Below are 22,539 nucleotides of genomic sequence, written 5' to 3' on the forward strand. Positions count from 1 at the left end.
TGAAATCATAGGTTCACAGCACAATGGCAATTATTTAGGAGGATTAGAGTAACTGAGCGAGTTTGATCCATTCCTCAAAGAGCACATTGAAAAACATGGAAATGCTGGAAAGGGACATCCTTTATACCTTTCTGTCAATATTTGTGAAGTACTTATCAACTTCATGGGTGATAAAGTGTTATCTGAAATCATTTTGGAAGTAAAAAAAGCGAAGTACTATTAATTGAGTGTTGACTCAACGCTAGATGATCCAAGATCAAGCTCCAATTGACCAATTTCTGCAATATATCCCAATTCATTGTCATGGAGCAGAATATTTAGCTGATTGTATATTAAGCTACTTGCAAGAGAAAGGCATTTCATTATCTGACTGTCGTGGTAATTCTCTTGATAATGCCTCAGATATGGCTGTACAATTTTCTGGTTTGCAGGCAAGAATCAAAGAAATTAATATATTGAGTGTTTTGGGACATTCTTTAAACCTTATTTGAGACAGGGCTGCAGGAGTATTCAGTTTGCAAGTTGTGTCATATTTTGATTTTGTGCAGCGATTATACACCATTTTTGCTGCATCAACTCATCGTTGTCAAGTTGATGGCTATTTCTATTGGCCGTGATCATAAGACTGTAAAACAACCATCTGGAACTCGATGATCTGCACGTGCCGATGCAATCACTGCTTTAAATGATAGCTTTGATGGGATTTAAACAGCTCTTGATTTTTTTTTTTATGAATGATACTAGAGAGACATCGGCCCGGCATGGCCAGGTGGTTAAGACGCTCGACTCGCAATCTGCGGGTCGCGGGTTCGCATCCCCGTCCCACCAAACATGCTCGCCCTTTCAGCCTTGGGGGGCGTTATAATGTGACGGTCAATCCCACTATTCGTTGGTAAAAGAGTAGCCCAAGAGTTGGCGGTGGGTGGTGATGATTAGCTGCCTTCCCTCTAGTCTTACACTGCTAAATTAGGGACGGCTAGCGCAGATAGCCCTCGTGTAGCTTTGCGCGAAATTCAAAAACAAACAAACAAACTAGAGAGACAATGCATGATGCTGAAAATCTCAATAAGAAAATGAACAAGTTTGAGGTAGTTTTCTTGACAATTTTATGGAAAGATATTCTTACCCGTTTTAATGAAACAAGTAAAATTCTGCAAAAAGAGGACTTAAACTTATCTGCCGCTGTCCGTATTCTTCAGTCGTTATTGTCATACATTCAGAACTTAAGAAACCAATTTGAAAAATATGAGTGCAAAACAAAAACAAAATGTCCCACCAGTGATTACAGTGGCATTAGTAAACGTAAATAAATAAATAAAGGAGTTGCCGCATTAGTATTTTGACTGAGCTGCTAGTGACACCATTCTTAAAAGTGTAGGTGTATTTTAGATAGTTGTAGAAATTATTATATTTGTTTATGAAGAACATAGGAAATATGCAATTTAATAGATGCAAGATAACATTTATTACGGCTTTTATTACTGGATAAGACAAAATACATGGATACAAAGTTTCACCGGTGTTTACCCGGCATCATCAGATAACTTCTGAGTATTTTATTATTCGAATCGATCGATGATACTCAATTCACGGCGTAAAACTCGAGAATCGTGATTTTTAAATACGAAGAACAGAGTACAAAAAAACACTTAATACTTCGGTACTTCTATTGTGTAACAACACCTAAGAACATGAAATTTATATAATTATAAATTATTTACAACTATCTCTTTACAATTATAAAACGACACAATATGCCAACTCATATTAAATAGATCACGAATTATTTTCATTAGAAATTATAGAAAGTCAGTTCTTTAAAACACTAACATTTAAAAGCCAAAAAGAGAAGCTACAAAAGTATTTTCCCTGGAGATCATTATCACGAGTATACACTTTTTGTTTTGCTTTTTCTTGAGAGTTCGGAATGTATTACACGCCTTTTATTAACATGCGATCTGTGTAGGCTAAGTCATTAAACTACAATACCACGCGAGTTTTCTTTTGTTGCTTTTCCGAATAAAAATGGTATCAATAATCAATATTAGTGTTAAAAATATCAATACAAAAGTGCTGAATTCCAATTAGAATTTCACACATTTAAGAGGAACTTCAGTAAATGACTGAAACATTCGTATTAATAAGTTTCTATATACAATGACTAAGTCTCAAAACTTTAAAAGCACCTTCAAAAACACGTTGTTTATAAAAGAAAAAAAACAAAAACAAAATTAAGTTCGGCGTTTTCCCTAGGTTCTGAAAGGGTGTGTCTTAAAGCACGTAGTTTTGAAACCTGTGGCCACGTAAATGAAACTTGCACATTTATATAGGATCATGACTAATTTGTATTCTTGGGAAAAATTAGTGTGAAACGCCCAAGTTCACATTAAGCCTAATAATTATAGAGAATACACCTATGTTGTTTGACTTTAAATGTATTTTCCTATAGTTATTTATCTGTATAACGTTTTAAATTCGAGGGTCGTAGTTTCATTTCGACTTTTCTCAATTGTACCCACTCGTGGTGGTCAATGTCGTACCACGTAAGCCCAGTATCATATCTGCCATTAATATTGGCGTACTGACAGTGATTATACCACCAACCACTTGAATAGTACATTGCGCAGTGAGTGCTACTCGCGTCATTATCGCGATCTTTGGTACTGAAAGGCATTTCATTGTGATCTTCCATTGCGTTACTGGCGTTTCCAACATAGCCACTAATTACCAGACGATAATTATCAGTTTCACTACCCACGTAAAATAAATTGTACTCGGCGAATTTATAGTGACCAAACGTATCCCACATGTCCACTCGTAAAGTGTAATTGTCCGTACTGGTTAAATGGTGGATGACCTCATTTCCTAGCCAGTGTTCTCCTGATTTGTTTCCGAATCCACGCTTATAGTCCTCCCAGGGTCGGTAAAAATCCTCTGATCCGTCTTCTCTTCTCTGGATCACTGTCCAACGTCCACCGTCTGTGACCATATCGCAATATGCAGGAAAGGCGGATTCTGTGCTTTTGGGGTGGATCAGATACACGCCACTCTTGTACTCTATTGGTTGCATGGTTATTTGTTTCATGGAACAATCTGAAGAAGAAGGATTAAATATAAATGAATAAGAAACGTTTTTCAACAATAAACTAACAATATGTACCAAGTCATCATTTTATTTTTATATATGTATAATGCACTGTAAACTCCAAAGTTACAGATTAAGATGAGTTCCAGCATGAGGCACACAAACCCACAAATATATACTAATTACTGTTACAGGAATTAAACTTGATAAAGAACTGTTGTTGCTATTCTCAGATATTAACACATAGTTATTCAAGGGCTATCTGCGCTAGCCATCTCTAATTTTGAACTAATAGACTAGAGAGAAGGCAGCTAGTCAACAGTACCCACCCCCAATTGTTGAGCTACTCTTGCCTCACAGAATATGGGATTTGACCGTTACCTTTATAACACCCCAAAGTGTGGAGTACATTTTTGTTGTTGTTGTTGTGAGCGTCGACCCACAGGCTAGCACGCTAACCATTGGGCCACGCTCTGCCTAATATGAAACTGTGATAACCTAAACGTTAAGTACTACCAAACAGAGCACTGACACGTATACAATTACAAATATGTGTAGTAAAGCTAGATAAATTAATAACATTACAACCCAAGAAAATATGACGATTTTATTGTAATGCAAATCACTATTACTGCTCTTTCTTTAACTTGTAAGCGGACACACAAAGCAGTCAATTATGGAAGCATAATAAGAGGTCATTAAAGATGCAAAAAATAAAAATATGGAAACGTACCTTGTGGTAATACATTCACGAATTTTGAAATTTCATGCTTTAAGTCGGAGAAGTAGGATTGTAGCTGAGGTATTGATGTTGAGATATTATGTATTTCTTTTTTCACCTCTTCATGGCGTTTTTCCCAAGTAGAAAGAAAAATGTTTTCCTTTTTTGTTTTGAACTGATTATACAAATCGTCTACTTTGAGCCGGTTATTATTAATTTGTGTTTGTAGTTTTCCAACCTTATGATCAATGTTTTCCAGCTTCATCTCCTTTATAAGCTCTTCGTTGCTGGCTTTACATTCTTGCAAAGAGCGATTGAGAATCTCATTTTGAACAGATAAGAGCTTAAAATGATCTCTTTGGACCTCTATTTTCAGAACAGAGTAATTCTTTTTCAATATTTTAAGTGTCTCGTAGTGATCATTCTGGTCTCCTCGAAGGATTTCGAAAGAAGATTGCACCTGAGCAAGGTTGAAGTCAGACTTGGAAACTTCTTTCTGGAGATCTCGTATGCTTTTGTCAAATCGATCTTCCATAACTTCGAGAGCTTCGAAAAGCTTAAGAGTGGAGGAATGAAGCTTATCAATTACCACCACCGCCTGTGAGATATTTCGGAGCTTGTTTTTAGTGTAGCGGATCTCATGGTCCAGGTCTTGACTTATGCCTTTTGACTCTTTCACCTGCTTAGCTAGAACGAGCTGCTGGTTTTTGAGATTTGTAGTTTGGGTTTCAAGGAAGTTTGTATTGTTAGAAACGTTGTTAAAGGTAGACTTCAGTGTTGTGAAGTTTTGTTTCATCCACTGAATCTCTCGTTGAGCTTTGGCTTGTTTATTCTCTATTGCCTTCATCGCTCGCTGCATCATGGTTACCTCCATCTTCATGAGTTTTTGGTGACGTGAACGGCGTGATTTTCCTGTTAAGAAAACAAAATTAATTACATGATAAATCGTATTTTTTATATTATTTTCTGGCCATATTTTCGCCTGTTCCACTAAATTCTATTACCAGACAATTGTTACTTGGAAGGTTGAATTTCACAAGCAACTGGTTTTTAATTAGAATTTTGTAACTGACTGAATATCTATCTGCTATGACCTCCAACCTTAATTACAACTAGTTACAATTCACAATCTACGTGACCTATTTTTCATTACAACTATAAATAATAGTTTTTATGTATTATTTCATTAAAGATAAATATATATGTATACATAAAACAGAACTAAATCGTGACAGAAGTGTTTTGTCGGTCTGTAATAACAATTCTGAATTGTTATATCTTTACCTAGTCTCGACATTTTAATACTTTGTAATTAAATTGAAAACTACGTACGTCTCAACCTACTAGATTTATTAATCACTAGGCGTATGTATTTAAGTATTACAGCTACGTATCAACATAGCCATGTCTATTTATTACGAAATTGAATTAATCTGCTTTTAAATGTTATCATGTGAGTATTGTTGTTCAATTTCGTTGATAAGAGTAAGCTATTTTTTAAAAATTTTATTGATTGTTGTTAATTGAAGATATTCACTTTCTAAACACCTCTCTGATATTTTTAAAGCTTTTTTTTTAAATTAGGAATTGCTTCACTGAACACTAGGTGGCGCCAATAACTTTATTATTAATGTACATAAAATAATGCCAGTAAATAATTCGTTTTTGTTTCGCTTTCATATAAATAAATATACATAAAGATATGTTTCGTATATTTTTAACAACTACATAAATGTTTACGAAAAAGACGTATTTACACTCTTACTTCCCTGTTTTTGAGGTTTTTACTTGTCAGATGGTTTTACATGCTTCGAGAAGGAAATGGATAATGGGAGTAAACATAATATTAAGGACATTTTTATCTTTCATTTTGTTATGATCTGTTAATGAGTTTCGAAAAATAAATTAGAGTAACACAAATATCTCACCACGCTTGTTGAAACGGTGTTCTTCTTCTGCATACAATCTATTGTCTTTTAAAATAATTTCCCTGGTAACTCTTTTCTTCTTTTCCTAAAATAAGAATAACTTAGTTTAAACGTTTCATCTTTAAACGTGTGAAATAAAACTGATAAAATAAAATGCTTAAGTTAGAGAGTCAACACATTACACAGGCCTGCGAATTTAAACTTCATAAAAGTTGTTTTGGTTTAAATAACGGATTTTCCATAATTCAGCTACGCAGATTTTGAAAATAATATTCATTTTCTTTCTATCACGTAAAGATTTTTTTACAAGTCGGGAAGAAAAAACTCTTACTTATCACAAATAATTATTTCGTTTACCACAATGAACATTTTTTATTATTATGTTTGGGTTCTAAAACAATTGGTCAAGTGAAATCTATATATAGCCAGTGGTTGTCAACATTTTAAGCATAACAAAATGTGACCCGATTTCGAGGAAAATTATTCACTTATGTAAAAGTACATATGACGTTTTGTGAAAAATTTGTTCGTGATAGAGAAAAATGGATATCATTTTCGGATTCAGCGTACAGAAATTACCGTAGAACATGTAAAAATTTCAAGACAATAAATCCATTGCAGGCGTGTGTTATCAGTTTACTTTAGTACGTACGGTTCTTGATTATTTTTTTAAAAACAATTATAACAATTTGTACATGTTAACTTACTCTTAGGAGCAAAAAGAAAATGAAAAACAATATATTTCCATATTGCAATTCGTTTAAAAATGCTAAGATGAACGATGTATGATATTTCTCATGTATAATTTCTAGAACATAATTTGTTCGAAGTTTCCACTGTTAGTTACATTTAAATCGTTATCGTTCTTGAAATATTTCGCAAGGAACATTTCTATAGTATTTGTTCGTATTGAAGCTAATAAAAAAACAGAAAGGATTGGGTGCTAAACATGTTAACATACGTTTTATGACATGTTATAATTGGATACACCTATACGAGATTGGGAAAATAATTCCAAATCTAGATTCATGAGACAGCGAAGAGAAAACACAACACGATATACTAGAACTTCCATACCTGGGTTGAAGAAGCTCGGTCATGGTTAGCTGCTTGAATCGCTAGTTCATCTTTAAGTGAGGTGACCTGTGAAAAAGAAGAAACGGGGAATAGTCAGTGATGGGACTTAAAAACAAAAATAAATGCAGTTTGCACCAATCTAGAATCTGAAACATTGTATCTAACGCAGCTACTTCTGTTATGCTTTAATGAAAAAAAAAAGTTTGATTTTTGACTTTGGACAATTTAACAGGCCTCTCACGAGCCAGTGGGGAAATTTTTTTTGAAAAAAAACAAACAAAAAAAAACTATTCAATCCGGTTTTTTATAATTTGAATTGAAATTTTTTGGACATTTTTATTGGCTAAAAGGAAGGCATTTCCCGCACTATTTTAGCTTTGGGGCTGCAAAAAGTGAGTTCAAGTGGTAAGGTGACTGAAATCCGTCAGTGCATCACGAGCTTAACGGCCAAGCACAAGAAGAATCATGGAAATCTCCAAATGACACACAGAGGTATTCAGAAACCGTTTAGAACCACCTTGGTAGATATTGTGCAGTACAATATTATGTCTGTAGCTGCTTTCAAAGTGTTCCTGTCTGCTCATCATACTGCTGATTAACGTGATGCTTCGACCTTCCCTACCGGAATCGTAGGTGAAATCTGATGTATCTCAACTGAAAGCTAAAAAGGTGATAGCAGAAGCATAAAAGGTTGGCAATTGCTTAATTAATGATGCTGAGAATGTGGCTTTATTGATATCTACTGAATATACTCCCAGCAGGTAGACTTTAGTGCTAGCTAGTATGGGGATTTGAGGATGCTATATTTCACTTAAAAAATTATCAATTAACAAACGAAAACTTGTGTCGAAAAGATACGTCCAAAATCACCCTCTTTGGGAGTTTTCGGATTGAACTTACTTTTAATATTCAATAAATTGTAGTGTAAAGACACCACTTGGCTCCTGAGGGACGTGTTAATAATCGCAGAAACTTATCTATTTAGTCAGAATCTTCTGTGAACCTTATCAGTCTGAATTAAGGTTAGTACTAGTCAGCTCTCTGCATGCAGTCTATATTAGTTTCCGGCTAAAGGACGTCTTCTCTTCCTATCCATAAAAGTTATAACCCCTGAACAGTATCTGAAACTTTAATACAACTGACATGTTTAAACTTATAAGAGTCTATAAAACCAAACGCTTGCTTAACTTTGAATATTTGAAATAGTTTCAGAAGAAAATGCCATAGTTTCAACAATACTCTTTAGCAAATTCCAAAGTGAAAAAATCTAATGGCTATGAGTAAAAATATTTCTCTGTATTTTACAGAGAGGATCAGAAAATCAGTTTACATTAGGAATTCCAGTTATTTTATTGTATTTGCATACAAAGCTCGTAATTGCATCATCGTTACTAAATGAGTAGCTTGAGGTGGTGTTAAATACCAAAACCTAAAAACATTTTTTTTTTCAAAAATCGTTAATGTAGAATGTTTGTCAACTTAGATAAAAGAGTTGTGATATCGATATAGCTTTGAAAAACTTACGCAGGTCTTGAGGCAAACTAGACAGAATCCTCAATAGCCACGGGACTTCATATTATTTTAGGCAGGATTAGAGTAAATTAATCTATGAGACTTTCGTTGAATTTTTTTTATTAGCTATATTTTTGCGCACCAGTAATACCAACTATGGGGCCCGCGTATACTCGATTCGATTTTATTATTCATCAGCCTACCTTAAAATTGAAATTATTTTAGGCAGGATTAAAGTAAATTAATCTGTGGGACCTTGGGCGTGATCAAATACATCAATCTAAAGTGTCTGACCTCCTGAGTCCAAAACTGTAATTAGATCTCGAATCGGTCAAGATATGACGGAGTTATGAGCTAAAAGTTTGTGCTTGAAAAACAGCAACTCAGATCCGTTCAATGGGCCACTCGGCCCATGCTAAAAACATTCAGTTGGGAAAAAAACCTCAAAGTTTGAAAGTTATTAAATAATCTGAATATCCAAACAATGATGAAGGCAATTTTGTATGTCATGTAGGAAACGTTAATTAATAACTACATATTTCAGAGAAAATGAAAAACAAATATTGCGAATAAGAGTTTCGGTATAAACAGCAGCTGACATTGAAACAGTAGTTAATCCGTAATTTGACGTTTCACTTGTCAAGACAGTTGCTCTGTAATGCGATTCATTTCAACATTACATTTAAAATGGTTATATTTTAATTATAATACCTAGTCATTTATTGTACGGTTCAGGTATTCGTCTAATTTCTTAGTTATTATTTTTCATCTTCATAAACATTAGATTTTGGCTGTACTATTGGTACTATCCTGCTACTCGACTCTACACCAAACAGTAACATGTATTGCAGTAATTTTTCTCAGATATCAGGGTCAGCGGTAAGTTTATGGACTTACAATGGAAAAATCCGGGTTTCGATTCTTCGCGATGGGTATAAAGCAGGTAGCCCATTGTGTAGAGTTGCACTATGAAAACAACATTTGTGGGAATTGTGTAAAGTTTTGTTTATACACGGTTATACCAACAGTACGTTGTTCAACGAACATAAATCTATGAGAGTCCTTGAAAGTAACAACTAGTGGTTATTATATAAGTAGGGCATACTTAGTTCTTTCTTTAATGCTGCTTTTTATTAACAGTATTGATTAGAATGATTAATATGACTAATTTTATTATTTTTATGTTGTTTTATTTCTGTACTTATAATGTAGAGATTATTTTGCATTGTTAGCTTAGCATATAAATTTATAACTAACCAAGTCTTATAAGCTAGCTGAATCTAGTGAGATATTATTGGGTTTACGGCCGAAAATATTGCTAACAGTGAAAGTACCCAAATGATAAAACAACGCATTCTAATCTCTATAAGTAAGAACAGTGTATTTACTTAGATGTACTTATTATTGGGTTTATTTTTATTTTTTACCTAAATAGCTCGCTGTGATGGAAATTAACACTAATAGAAAAACGTAAAGAGTAACAGTCACAATTTTTTGATTTTTCTGAAGTTCTTGAACCAGTTCGTCAAATTTGATATATTTGAAGCTTGTACTGATGTTTTAATTTGAAACAGATAAATCTAATTACAGCTTCAATAGAAAGACTACATTGTTATCAGTCATACAGAGGTTGAGTACTGTAGATTAAAACGAGTTTAGTGTTTCACCACGTAGTTCCAGCCTATGTTGCCACGACAGGTTATACATCCTAAATATAACGCCGCAGCACAGATTCTATTGCAAAAGTCTTCGTAGTAAGTCTGTAATGTCCAAAGCACACCATTTCTACATGCAGGTTTCCACAAGCCATCTGGTGAACGAGGACGATAGTGTCCAAGTGCGAACTGTTACCTAGGGCACATAGACTGCTTTTGGATCCTCACCTATTACAAGCCCTTTCTCATCATGGTTATGGTAGAACTTGTTGGAGGTCTTTTTCTAGGTGGTCTTGGTACCCCAAGTTGACCCATATTCATTTGTTTTCCAATGCCATTAAGTTCAAAGAATATTCCTGTCTTAGAACTTCTAAGCTCTTGATCTGAACATATTTTTATGATCTGAGCCTATGAATATTGTATGTCTGAAAGGATTGCTACGAATATTTCCCAAAAGCAAACAATGTTTGGTGGTGCAAAAAGGCAAACATGTCAAGGTGTACTTGTGATAAATGACGTTTCACTGCGAGTATTTTATAATTGCTGTGTTTGTCACGTAACTTGCTGATTTGCATATCGAAATCCTTTTAATATAACGTACTGAAGCCTCTGTATAACCAGTTTGAACACGAAGCACTTATTTTTGAAATAAAGAAACGACCTTCAAAGATAACGTTATGCTGATATAAGAAATACTATAGTGTCATTACATTTTTTAATGCTCTCTTACTTACAAGTGATACTCTCGTATACTAGATGAATATAGCCTCAATATGATAAAGCTAGCATTTCTCTTAAAATACACGACTAACAGGTTTCAAAACAATAAGTCACGTTTTGTATGAATTTGGCTAAGAGTTACACTTTGACTGAGTTTCTTGAATATTGGTTTGTTCTGAATTTCGCGCAAAGCTACACGAGGGCTATCTGCGCTAGCTGCCTCTAATTTAGCAGTGAAAGACTAGAGGGAAGGCAGTTAATCAACACCACCCACCGCCAACTTTGGGCTACTCTTTACCAACGAATAGTGGGATTGACCATCATGTTATAACGCCCCCACGGCTGAAAGAGCGAGCATGTTTGATGGGATAGGGATTCAAACCCGCGACCCTCAGATTGCGAGTCAAACGCCCCTAACCACCTGGCCATGCCGGGTCCGTTTCTTGAATAATACAGATTATTATTTTTTAACCACAGGTAAATCTGTTTTAGCTCTGGGATGCAACGTACTGTTCTATTTAAAAAAACGTAAACGTTTTAACACATACGAACACGTTTGATTTAATAGCTATAGCATGAAACCTTGTGCATATGTTTGTTTAGTTTCAGATAAAACAAACATATAAACTAGAAACTTTACTTATACTCATTTTACCAGTGGCAACATACAATACATCACATGGAGCATCAATAACATTTAAACTCTGTCAGGCATCACCTGTTAGTGGGGCACCTACATAATTAGTAGTTTTATTGTCAGTAAAACGAACGTGTTTTGTTTAATAATTTTTTATGTTCCACTAAATAACGTTTATCTCGGCATAAGTGATGAAACAACAAGAGATAAAAATCTGAAGGATAAAGTACTGTTCTATAGATTTTAATGATGCGAAAATTAAGTTTTAGTTAGGGAGAGAACTTCAAAAATATGCACGTTAGAAATAGCAATAATTGTTGTTGTTCGATCAGTGCCAGATATTCTATCGAAAATTTTCGGGTAATGAAGACATCGAAAAGTTTATGGTTCTTATTTGTTACAATTCTATTATTTTTCACGTGATTAGTTCTATAAGCTGAGAGATATATAACCAACTGAGATCAACAGACACATATAAAAACATACGAACTTGTATTCACGTGGCAGTACGGTGACACGCATCCAGAAAACATGCCCAGACAAGTCCACTCATTCTACACATTTTTCTCGCTGTACTTCAAACTAGTTGTACCAAAATACCTCACTCCACTCATTCTATGAAAAAGTCTAACCAATAGTTTCCATTTGCTCTCCACGTCCAAACACACACACACACACACACACCTCTCTTTGTTATTATATGCTTTCCCTCTCGGGTCTGGTATTTTCTTTTCAACTCAATACAAATGGTTCTTTTACCGTTACCCTACGTCTACGTCTGGTGTGTGCACACTCAAGTTTTAGTTGTTGCATCCATGTATCAATAATGAAAGTTCACATCTTAATCGACCTTAAAAGGTTATCTTAAACGAGCAGTTCACAATGGTAAAGACGGTAATCAGTTTGTTACAAATTAAATGGATAATTCAATTCAACAAAGAAACTATTATGGTTATGATGTCATAAAACTATACCTACCAAAGCTGTATTTATTTTGCTCTATTTTAAACCATGAAATGGCTTGTCAGATAGCCAATTCTTAGAAAGGTGACATTCAGAAGAATTAGCATAAACAGTGACATTTACCACATTTTTATCACACAAATTTAACTGTATCGATATATTAGTATGTCTCCTAAACTTGTATTTAAAAATATATTCATGCGTTATTAATATCTTAATTAAACCCACACAGGAACTGTGGAAGGAAACAGCCGATAGCAGTTGACATAATTATGAAATAAATCATATTAAAGATGCTGGTTGAGACAGTTTTAGATTCTGTAAATAGTCTATATACTTGTTCAACCTGTAATAGTTAACACTTAGCAGTTAACACACAAAAATATCTTGAAGAGACTCCTCTTTCAGAAGAGTGTTTATTATGAAGTGTCCTCATTAAGTTTAGAACAGTTTCTAATGCAGATGTGTGCATACGAGGTTTAACATTTGCAGTCATTATACGCAATATTTTTACAATAATTCTATAGAAAGTCAACTGATTTCAAAGCCAACGTTGTTTTAAATACTTTCTTAGAACTTTGGAAGAAAGAATTTAGATTTATTTGAAAACTTTCAGAATTAACACGTTTTAGCCGTATCATTTTGTGTGACAGTTAAGAATGTGCTTGAATTCAATTAAGATACTTTTATTCCAAGCCTCTAACAATCAATAAACTTTACTCGTGTAAAGAGGTTAACGAAACAGATTTATAATCACAAGAAAACTCCTCACTGCAAGACAATACAATCTAAACAAACTTATAATAGTATACAAAACTTGTTTACGTAAAAGTGTAGAAAATAAAAACAATGAGAAAGAGAGGTGCATATTTTCTGAAGTAAAGACATTTTGAAAAACTAAGTACGAACTAATAAAAAACAAAAACTGTAGAGATTTAACCAGTTCAATCCTGACTATTATTACTGTTGTTAAAAGAATCTGTTTACTTTTTTTGATGAACCTCGTGCGATAGTATTGGGATTACGACCGAAAATGTTGTTAACAGGTAGGGTACTCAACTGGTGATTCAGTGGCTTATTATAAATTAATGAAGCTAAAATCCTGTATAAGTTAATTATTAGTCTTGCATTTAACCCACACTGTTTCACATAAGTAGTCAGTTTGAAGTACATTATTTTGAAATCTAATTAGACTTTTGAACAAACTTGAAAGTTGATAAACATTTAATGCTAACGTATTATTGTTATCTACAGTCGAAAAACATAAATAAAATAGAATTTTATTAGATGTCTGAGTTTAATCACCGAGATGTTTTCGAACGTAAACTTTTAGTTTATTGCAACGCTCCGTGTTTTTACTTCTAAAAGCTTTTTCACGTAAGGTTAGTGTTAAAACTAGTGTTGAGAGGCTGTTTTATGGCTTTGGCCCTTTTACTTTCATGTCTATTGTTGAAAAAAAAAACACAAAAAAACCTGTAACGAGAAGATATTTCATTAAAGTATGATTTTGATTTTATGATGTTCAAATGGTAAGTAAACGTGATAAAAAAGACACTTCTCAAATACTTTGATAACAATTGATATTACACGACTAAAATTGATTGAAATTAATAATAAAAACAGGCTTTTACAGTCTTAAAAACTGTTTAATAAACTAAAGATAATATAAGAAGATGATTGAATTCGTGAAAAAAAAAGAATAATATATGATAAAACATTTTACATGTTATGTTAACTTTGAACTAAGCAAAGTGTAAAACAATGCGGTAGATGGGAACAAACAACGTTTTATTACAACGTAGGCCATCTGTTCTTTTCGTAACAAAATGAATGTCATCCTGGAACAACTCCCTGACACTCGAGTTGAGCTAATAACCCTCGTATTTTTAACGGATAAACAGAATGATGGTACGGATGGGTTTGAAAACGGGAAAAGTTTTTTCATTGGCTGTGTGGGATGAAATAGCAGGCGAGTGTAACTTTTATGTGGAACAGACATTTATATGAGGCCAAACCAATCCACTTGTAGTCAGTCAGTAAACAAACTTTGGACAGATGGGAAGCCCATGCGTCCCACGTGGTGAAACTGAGTCCTTTCACACTGTTTACATTAATCGTGTTTTTACTTTCTATACACACGAGTTAAAGCGGTGCAGATGTGTGTGTGTACGTAACGTTACCATATCTTTATAGCGCCCCTATTCCGTTATCTTAACAAAGAGTGTTGTTTAAACCAACGGACTCAACTGGTCAGTCAACATAGTGAGTTTGTTTGTTTCCGTTACTTTTTGTATTACTTCAGCTGCCTTATATACAAAATTAGATGTAACATTAGAAAATGTTACCAAGCAGCCAACAACTTGAGCGTGTATTTATATCTACTTGGACCTCAAAATTCGTGCTTTACAACTTAAATTAAGTAGATGTGCAATTTGACATTTTTTTTTTGAGCGGCAAATTACATACCTAGCTAGCTCTGCCCTTGGTGAAAGTCCGACAGATCCGGTGAAAGTCTATATGTAAAAGTGAACTTTCAGTCCATAATGGGCTTTCTTTTTGAAGCTCTTGTAATGTCTTGCCTTAAGATTTTTGCAGGTTGTTTTAAGGAGACTGCACTCCACCGTCTTTTATCTCTTCAATACGCGGAAAATACGCAGAAGTTTGCGAAAAATGAGCAAAATCTCTGCGAAAAGTTTCAGTAGCGTACATTTTCCAAGAAAATTGTTGTAAGATCGGAAGTGAGGAGGTTTTGCAGTTAAGTCGAGAAACTTGGCAGAAATGGCAAAGCAGTTACGTCACTCCTTGTTCAAAGCAGTCCATTTCACAGCAGAGATATGATCAAGATTTCTACTGTCTGAATTTGGTACATTTAATTAATTAAATTAAATAACAATCTTGAATTTTGCTTCTACGAAAAAGTGTGTTCTACATCAAGAAGTAAGAAATATCCTAAAATATTTTAAAATATTTACTTCCCTAATTCAGGCTTAATCGCTTATTCTAACCTTAGTATCAACAGGAAGTTAAATGGTGTGAATCATAAAATAGCGGGAAGCTTAAATAGCAGCAATATCTTTATTCGCAAGCCAAAATGCTGAAAATTTTATTTACAATCTTTTACTTATGGAATTTTGTTGTGGTGCGAGTTTTGTTGAAACTCAACTATTTACAATAGCTACTGCAGTTACGATATAGGGGTTATTCTATATTTTTTATTTTTCAATATATGGAAACGTTTTATGTGAATTTGCTTTGCTTTTGGACTCATACGTTAGGATACCAACTTTGGTCTGGATCGGTCAACTCGTTTACGATGATATGCGTCCACAGATAGACAGAAAGTTTTCCTTGATATTGGATAATTACCGCAGGGGCAATGCTTAATATGTATAGCGCAAATGTGAAGAACGCCTGTACCCCGATTTTTATACTCAGCTCCATCTCTCTTCGCTGGGCAAAAAGCTGGATAAATGTCTTTTTAGTTATGTGCGTATTCAAACAATATATTTATTTTGAGCAGGTAAAATAAGTTGTTTTTGTAACTAAATTCTAAATGTATCGTAGATACACTTGTAAAAAAGAATAGTGTTATTACAATTGCGTTCTCTTAGTGAAACAAGTAATTAAAAGGGAAAAACATGATTAAGTGTGTAAAGTTCAATCAGTTACTTGAAGGGAGAGAAGACCGATAGGAAGATAAAAAACCATTCTAAATAACACCAAAGTTATGCATCATCATCAACATATATTTAGACACGTTGTTTACACACAAATTTAATAAAAAATAAAACACATGTTATTATAAAATATTTGGGATGACAATAAAGAAGAACCTTATTTTAACAGAGTTGGAATATCCACAATTTTACTGAGAATGAAATGTTCTGATATTCAAAAATCAAAAGAACAAACTCTCAAACTTTTCCCGGGGTAATTTTTTTGTTAATTTTATTTTTCTATGCAAGTTTATTACAGAAATTTTGTTCAATGGGTATTCAATAAAATAAGGATTCATTTTCTGGATCCTTTGGTTACTTACACATGTACATTAGGGGAAAATGAGTTTTACCAAAGTTTTCATTGTGGCAGTATTGTCTTTAGCTGGTTTTATATTGTTAGTCTTACAGGCAGGGCTAGCTAACACAATAACTTGAATAATAAATGCTACATATCAGTTAATTCGTTTATCCTGATTCTAAAAGCGAGAAAGAAGAAAAATAACATTTTATGAACTGAAAAGGAGTATCCTAATAGTGCTATTACCCCCTTTTCTGTAAAACAAATAAAAATAATGTTCATGTTTGGTTATATGTCTTTTTATTTGCGACACATAATCATTGTATGATGTATTTCATAGTGCTCTGATGTACCTTCAAAATAACCAAGCATGTATAAAAATCGTTGTAAATATTGAAAGAAACTTCACTATAGATACACATAGTGGCTGAGTGAGTGTTAAGGTTCAGCAGAGTTTATATAGTGGAAGATTTGAGAACGACCGACAGAGGTCGTTTTGCTGGGCTGACCAAACAGTTTGCTTATTGTGTCCTGTGTTCTTACTGGAAGTTGAAAATTTTCGAGTTTTCCAACTTATAATAATGTGCCCAATGTCCTTATTGGGATTCCAGAATCTACGTTAAAGTTATTCAGTTTATAATAACAATGTTTCCAGTGTCCTTATTCGGATTTCAGAGTCTTTACTAGGTTTTTCCAATTTATAAGAACATTATATCCAGTGTTCTTACTGCAATTCTAGAAATTTCACTAAAGTTTAACATATTACAACGTAATACCTAATGTTGTTATTGTGCAGCGGGAAATTCTAAATTGTTCAAAGTTATATTTGCTTTATGCTCTCATACATATCGGTATATCAGGAGCTTCACCAAGTGCTACCCCTCAGTGGCACAGCGGTATGTCTGCGCTAGAATCCTTAGTGGGCAGAGCACAGATAGCCCATTGTGTAGCTTTGTGCTTAATTACAAACAAACACTAAGTGGTCCATACCACAATATTAGGTATTATGCAGAAAATTTTCATTAAACATTTTCAATACATTTGAAAATTACACTAAAGTTAATGAAACTACTCTCTTCTATAAGCTATGCAACTTATGAAATGCTGGCTCTGAAATGTAGCAACAGAGAAAGAGAATAGTTTACATTTTATTTTATTCTTAAGCTTGCTTATGCACTTCCTAAATTCAATTTTAAAGTTTTTAATTATTGACGTTCTATAAAGTGAGTAATGAAATAACGTGTTTAGGATCTTTTTCTTTTAAAAGTTCATCTTACTTCGTAAACACACCATCTAATTGTTGTTCAGCTATTAAAACTTGTCGTGACTGGAGATATGTAGATGCGAAGTAACTTCAGCCAAAGCTGGTCAAGGTCTTCATCTCGACATTCGAGCCCTCATCTCAAGGCTTTGTAGTAGCGGAATATTACAATAGGAAAAGGCTTACGCTCAATGCAGAAATCAGACTTTGATCTCTCTCACACCTGTGTTTTTTAAATAGGCATTGAACCAGTCGGTAAAATATGGAGTTTTTATTTCCTCCAGAAATTATAAATGCTGCGCATGTGTGTATTATCGCATGGCTGCGTTTACAGAATAATTTTACAATTGTTTATGCAGTATGGAAGGATAATCTGAGATAATTTAAATTCACTTTACAGATAGATAAGGAACTTGTAATTTTGGTAGGTAAAATTCCATACTGGTTTTTGATATATTAATATAAAAATATACGTTATACATTTAACCGCGCATGCGTTAAAATAATCTATTTTTTTTATTGTTACATAGAATGAAAGTATGCGTTCAAATAAATACATAAATAAAAATTATGTCAAAAGATAAATTAAAAAGTAACACGAAGAAGTTTATTTGTTTGATAATTTTCTTTACGTGTTCATGACAAAATCATAGACAGTTGAATAAATATAATAACTTTTAGGAGTGTCTGTGTGTCTGTCATGTAACTCCTCATAAACCGCTGGTCGCACCAACTTCTAAGTGGTGGCAAACGTGTCGTCTCGGCCCCTAGGTTTGCCCAGAAGTAAAAATTTTCACCTAACCATTCAGAGAATTCGAGTATTTCATAAAAACACTTTTACGGGGATTCCCCAAAAGTGGGCCTCAAATTTGGCATTGATTTACATCAGAACACATAAAAAGTAGGCCTACTCTAACTACTGTTCAAACAAATTTGTTGAACTATTATTTTGCACTTTTTCAGTTCAATAATCATAGCCGCTATAATGCAAATTTAATTTCTTTGACCAATTTACGAACATTAATTAGTAGGCCTACATATTTACGCGATCTAATATAAATCAATGCCAAATTTGCTTGAACTATTATAATGGCGAAACCTGTAAATTTGGGCCAGAGGACCACGGGTTCGCAAGTAGTATATAATAAGATTATATTCATGATTAAATATGCATAAAATAAATTTACCCAAGCATTGCATAAGGATTGGTTGAAGTTTTTGCTATTGTCATCGTTACGTTATTATGGTTTGTTTAGTATATAGGAGTGCTGGGATACTTAAATTTATTTTCAATAACTATTTTGAAAAGTACGTAAAGAGTTTAGTTGGTAAATATATATCATCTCCAATTTAGCAAAACTTGCAGTAAATGAAAAATGAATCACTTGTGATGAACCAAATCGCTAACGAATTTACAGTGTTTATTTTTCTTTTTTTTGCAACATTTATAAACATTGGCAAATAATAAGTTTGTAACTTTAAAGTTTGATAATGCAATATGTAAATTTGTTTCTTTGTTTGAAGTTACGAACAAAGCTACACAATGCGCTATCTGTGCTCTGCTCACCACAGGTATCGAAACCCGGATTCTAGCATTGTAAGTCCGCAGACATACCGCTGTGCCACTGGGGGGCCAATATGTAAATAAAAATGTATTATACAGTGATTGAACAAGTTTTATTTGACAATTGTCAGTATTCACGTAAGTGCATTGTTCGCCCTCTAGGGCTCTGTGAAGACAACATAATTAGCCTCAAGCTACATTGAAAAACCTGAATGAGATTATCAACTGTAGAAAAATGTTTGGCATTTGAAAAGCTACATAATCTAGTGTAATCATAATTCAATTTTGCTACCGAAAAAAAAAGAAGAAAAAAAGAAAAATTAAAGACGTGTAATAGAATCCTCTAAGCACGTGTTTTCTTCACCAGTGATGCAAACATCTTTTAATTAAAAAAAGAATAGCAATATAGATTTTCTAGACAACTGAAATTACATACAAAAGTAAAAAACAAAAAACAGATTAGATGGGCATTATACTGTTGGTCATTCTCCAAAAGCGCGTTACCATTCAGCAAACACAAAATGAATAATCTTTTTGAAAACCGAATATATTTTCTAAAATCTTAAATGGGATATAGAACTGGAGAAATACTTCTAAATAATAGGCTGTTTATATGATGACCTGTTATATTTATGTTCCGAAGAATAAACAATATTTCTTCAGAACATTTTCTGTAAAAGAACAAAAACAAATACTTTGGGTTTAATTATTCTAAGTTCTGTGTATTTACAAGATTATTTGTATAGGAATACATTGTTAAAAATATAAATAGAAAGAAAAACTAATGAAGAAGTATTGGAACGTGTAAAGACAAAAATGCAACTGCTCGACATATATAGGAAACGGAAGATGCGCTACTTTGGGCGTATAATTAAACCAGAGGGAGATTGGCAGAGAATTCTAGTGTGTAAAATCGAAGGAAGAAGATGGAGATGCAGGCAGAAAAACAGTTGGCTCGATGATATTAGAATGGTTTGGAGATGAGAAGATTGAATTAGGAAAGTTAGTAGAACATTGGACAACCATAGTTCTCGACCCTCAGAATTGGGGAGGACACCACAATTGAATGATTGTAAAAAAATAATAACGAGATATTAAATCATTTTTATGAATAATAATCGAAAGCTAGTTAGATTAGTCTTTTGTCACGATGAACATTTCCAGATATTTGTATGTGTATGCATCCCACATTTATATTTTCCCCCTTGATAAATGACATACATAACCTGATCCATCAAAGTATTTTCTTCACCCGTGAGGCTTAAGATTGTACTCCTATGTTGGAATATATTTGTTAAAAAATTATGCAGTAGCGATTAAACATTTGTCTTTCTAAATTAGGGTTTATTTAGATTTGTGAATTTTGTATGTTTTTTGAGCACATATTTCAAAATTCTTACGCTAATGAATACAAACAAATATAAAAAGACCACGAGTTCGGAATAATCATTATAAATTCCTTACCTCCTCAGAAATATGCTGATAGTTAACAGAAAGCGTTTGAGACAGACTTCTCAAATCCTTGACTTCTGCTTGAAGCTGGTCTACTGAAGCTGCGTCCTTCAGATGTAGCGTTTGAAGTGCTTCAGCTTCCCTTCGGAGCGCGCCGAAATCAGACTTGAGAAGCGCAATGTTTGACTCGAATGTGTGACATCGGTTTAGAGCAGCTGAGATGTTTAAGGTTCTTGCAAGCTCCCTGAATTCTGTTTGAAGTTGTTCCACCGTCTTCGTTAGCCATTTGTTTGTGACTTGGTTCACTCGAAGAGAAGCCTGAGCTTCTTTTTCTTTATCGGTCCGCAAGCTATCCAAGCTCTGTTGGAGCCGGTAGATTTCTGTCCGCAACAGTTCCGTCTCCAGCCTTAAATCTCCTTCTTCTTCTGTGATGCCAACTTCTTTCTCTTTGACAGCCACTATCTCAGTCAGATCCCGCTGAAGTTGTTTTAACTGACTTTCTAGCCTACCTAGATTCCTACGTTCTTTCTCTAGGCTTCTTACTGTCCCATGTTTGTGACTAGCTTCAAAATGGTGGTAATGGCGAGGATTAGGTCTTTCATTGTCCTGAGGTTCCGACCCCTTGGGTACTTGGAAGTAGAATGGAGTGATAATAGGGGATCCTGAACTAGGAGTTATAGTGGTTACGGACGAAACTGTCGTTTTGTCTAGTTGGTCAAGTCGCTGCTCTAGTGTTTTAATGAGGATCTGATCTTGATGGCGGGCTTCTCGTAAAGTCTCTACCTCTAACTTGAGTTCTTTCAACAAATTATTCAAACTATTTAGTTCGGTTGATGCCAGGCTGTCTGAGAAACAAGATACAGATAGTATGAATAGACTAAAACTAGCCAATGTTTTAACTAAAGCCAAACTAGTTGGTTGTAAAGAGTTGATTTCCATATTCCTGCAACAGATATTGTTCCTTGTAACAACGCTAACCAGAATTAAAACGTGAGAAATTCTTGCTCAGGGTTAGCTAAACACCATTTTACCCTGCTCTCAGCGCATCGCTAACTTTGAATGTCACGTGCACAGAAAGAACTACTCAACACAAACGCTCCACGTTAAGTCTCTAGACTGAGGAAAACCAACAACGGTACGGCTGGTTATATGCAGTGGGACCCAATCCTTCAGCTATGACAGGAAAGTTTATTTAGGGGGTAGCACAAAGTAAAAATGCGGTTTACATCTGGCGAGGGGATGAAATATCCTCGTGCCTGGAGGCCTCTCTCTCTCTTCAGACGTTGACAGCTGCGTGTATCTCACTCCAGCACCACGATTATATATATATATATATATGCCCAGAAGATTTGGTTTTATATTTGTTACACTCACACACACACACATATATGTAAATTCTTATATTCTCCACTCGTGCGTGTACGTTTTAAGTGTGTTTTAAAAGAAATGTGTAATCTATTAATGCTGATATAACTAATAAAAGTGATTTTTTACTATGATTGACTAATTAGTGCCCCATTTTAAATTTTTAAACTTCTCATTATTTTAAATATTATACTGTACATTCATCTGTCTAAGTTGTTTTATAATTTGCCACAACTTTACACTAGACTTTGGCATTTTGCTAATAAGTTTGAGTTATTGTCTGAATATTATTACGGATTTCGTACTGAACAAGCTGTTCAAGTTTTACGTGAAATTATTATTGGACTTATCTAAAGCACTTGATTCTGTAAATCATACGTTATAATTAAATATACATATATATACAATGTACGAATAAGAGATAAATGTATAATTGGTTGGATAGTTAATTGTAAAGCGAAAATTCAACTGCTAATATTGATAACAAATATTCTGAGGATTTATTAAATACAAGAGGTGTGTTTCTTAAAGTTGTGTTCTGGAAGATCTGTTGTTTTTATTGTATGATAATGATATACATCA

The 22,539-nt window shown here is 33.9% G+C and overlaps 1 protein-coding gene across 1 annotated transcript; it reads right to left on the reverse strand.

Moving 5' to 3' along the window:
- Positions 1-1,507: 1,507 nt before the first annotated feature.
- Positions 1,508-21,643, reverse strand: LOC106459753 (protein scabrous-like). Its single transcript, XM_013919411.2, has 5 exons — positions 20,605-21,643; positions 6,812-6,877; positions 5,735-5,819; positions 3,819-4,718; positions 1,508-3,093 (listed from the first exon to the last, which is right to left on the reverse strand). The coding sequence occupies exons 1-5, from the start codon at positions 21,529-21,531 to the stop codon at positions 2,450-2,452; spliced, it is 2,622 nt and encodes an 873-aa protein (XP_013774865.2). The 5' UTR covers positions 21,532-21,643; the 3' UTR covers positions 1,508-2,449.
- Positions 21,644-22,539: the final 896 nt, after the last annotated feature.

Source organism: Limulus polyphemus, unplaced genomic scaffold, assembly GCF_000517525.1.
Source record: "Limulus polyphemus unplaced genomic scaffold, Limulus_polyphemus-2.1.2 Scaffold30, whole genome shotgun sequence".
In the NCBI taxonomy this organism is placed as follows: Eukaryota; Metazoa; Arthropoda; class Merostomata; order Xiphosura; family Limulidae; genus Limulus; species Limulus polyphemus.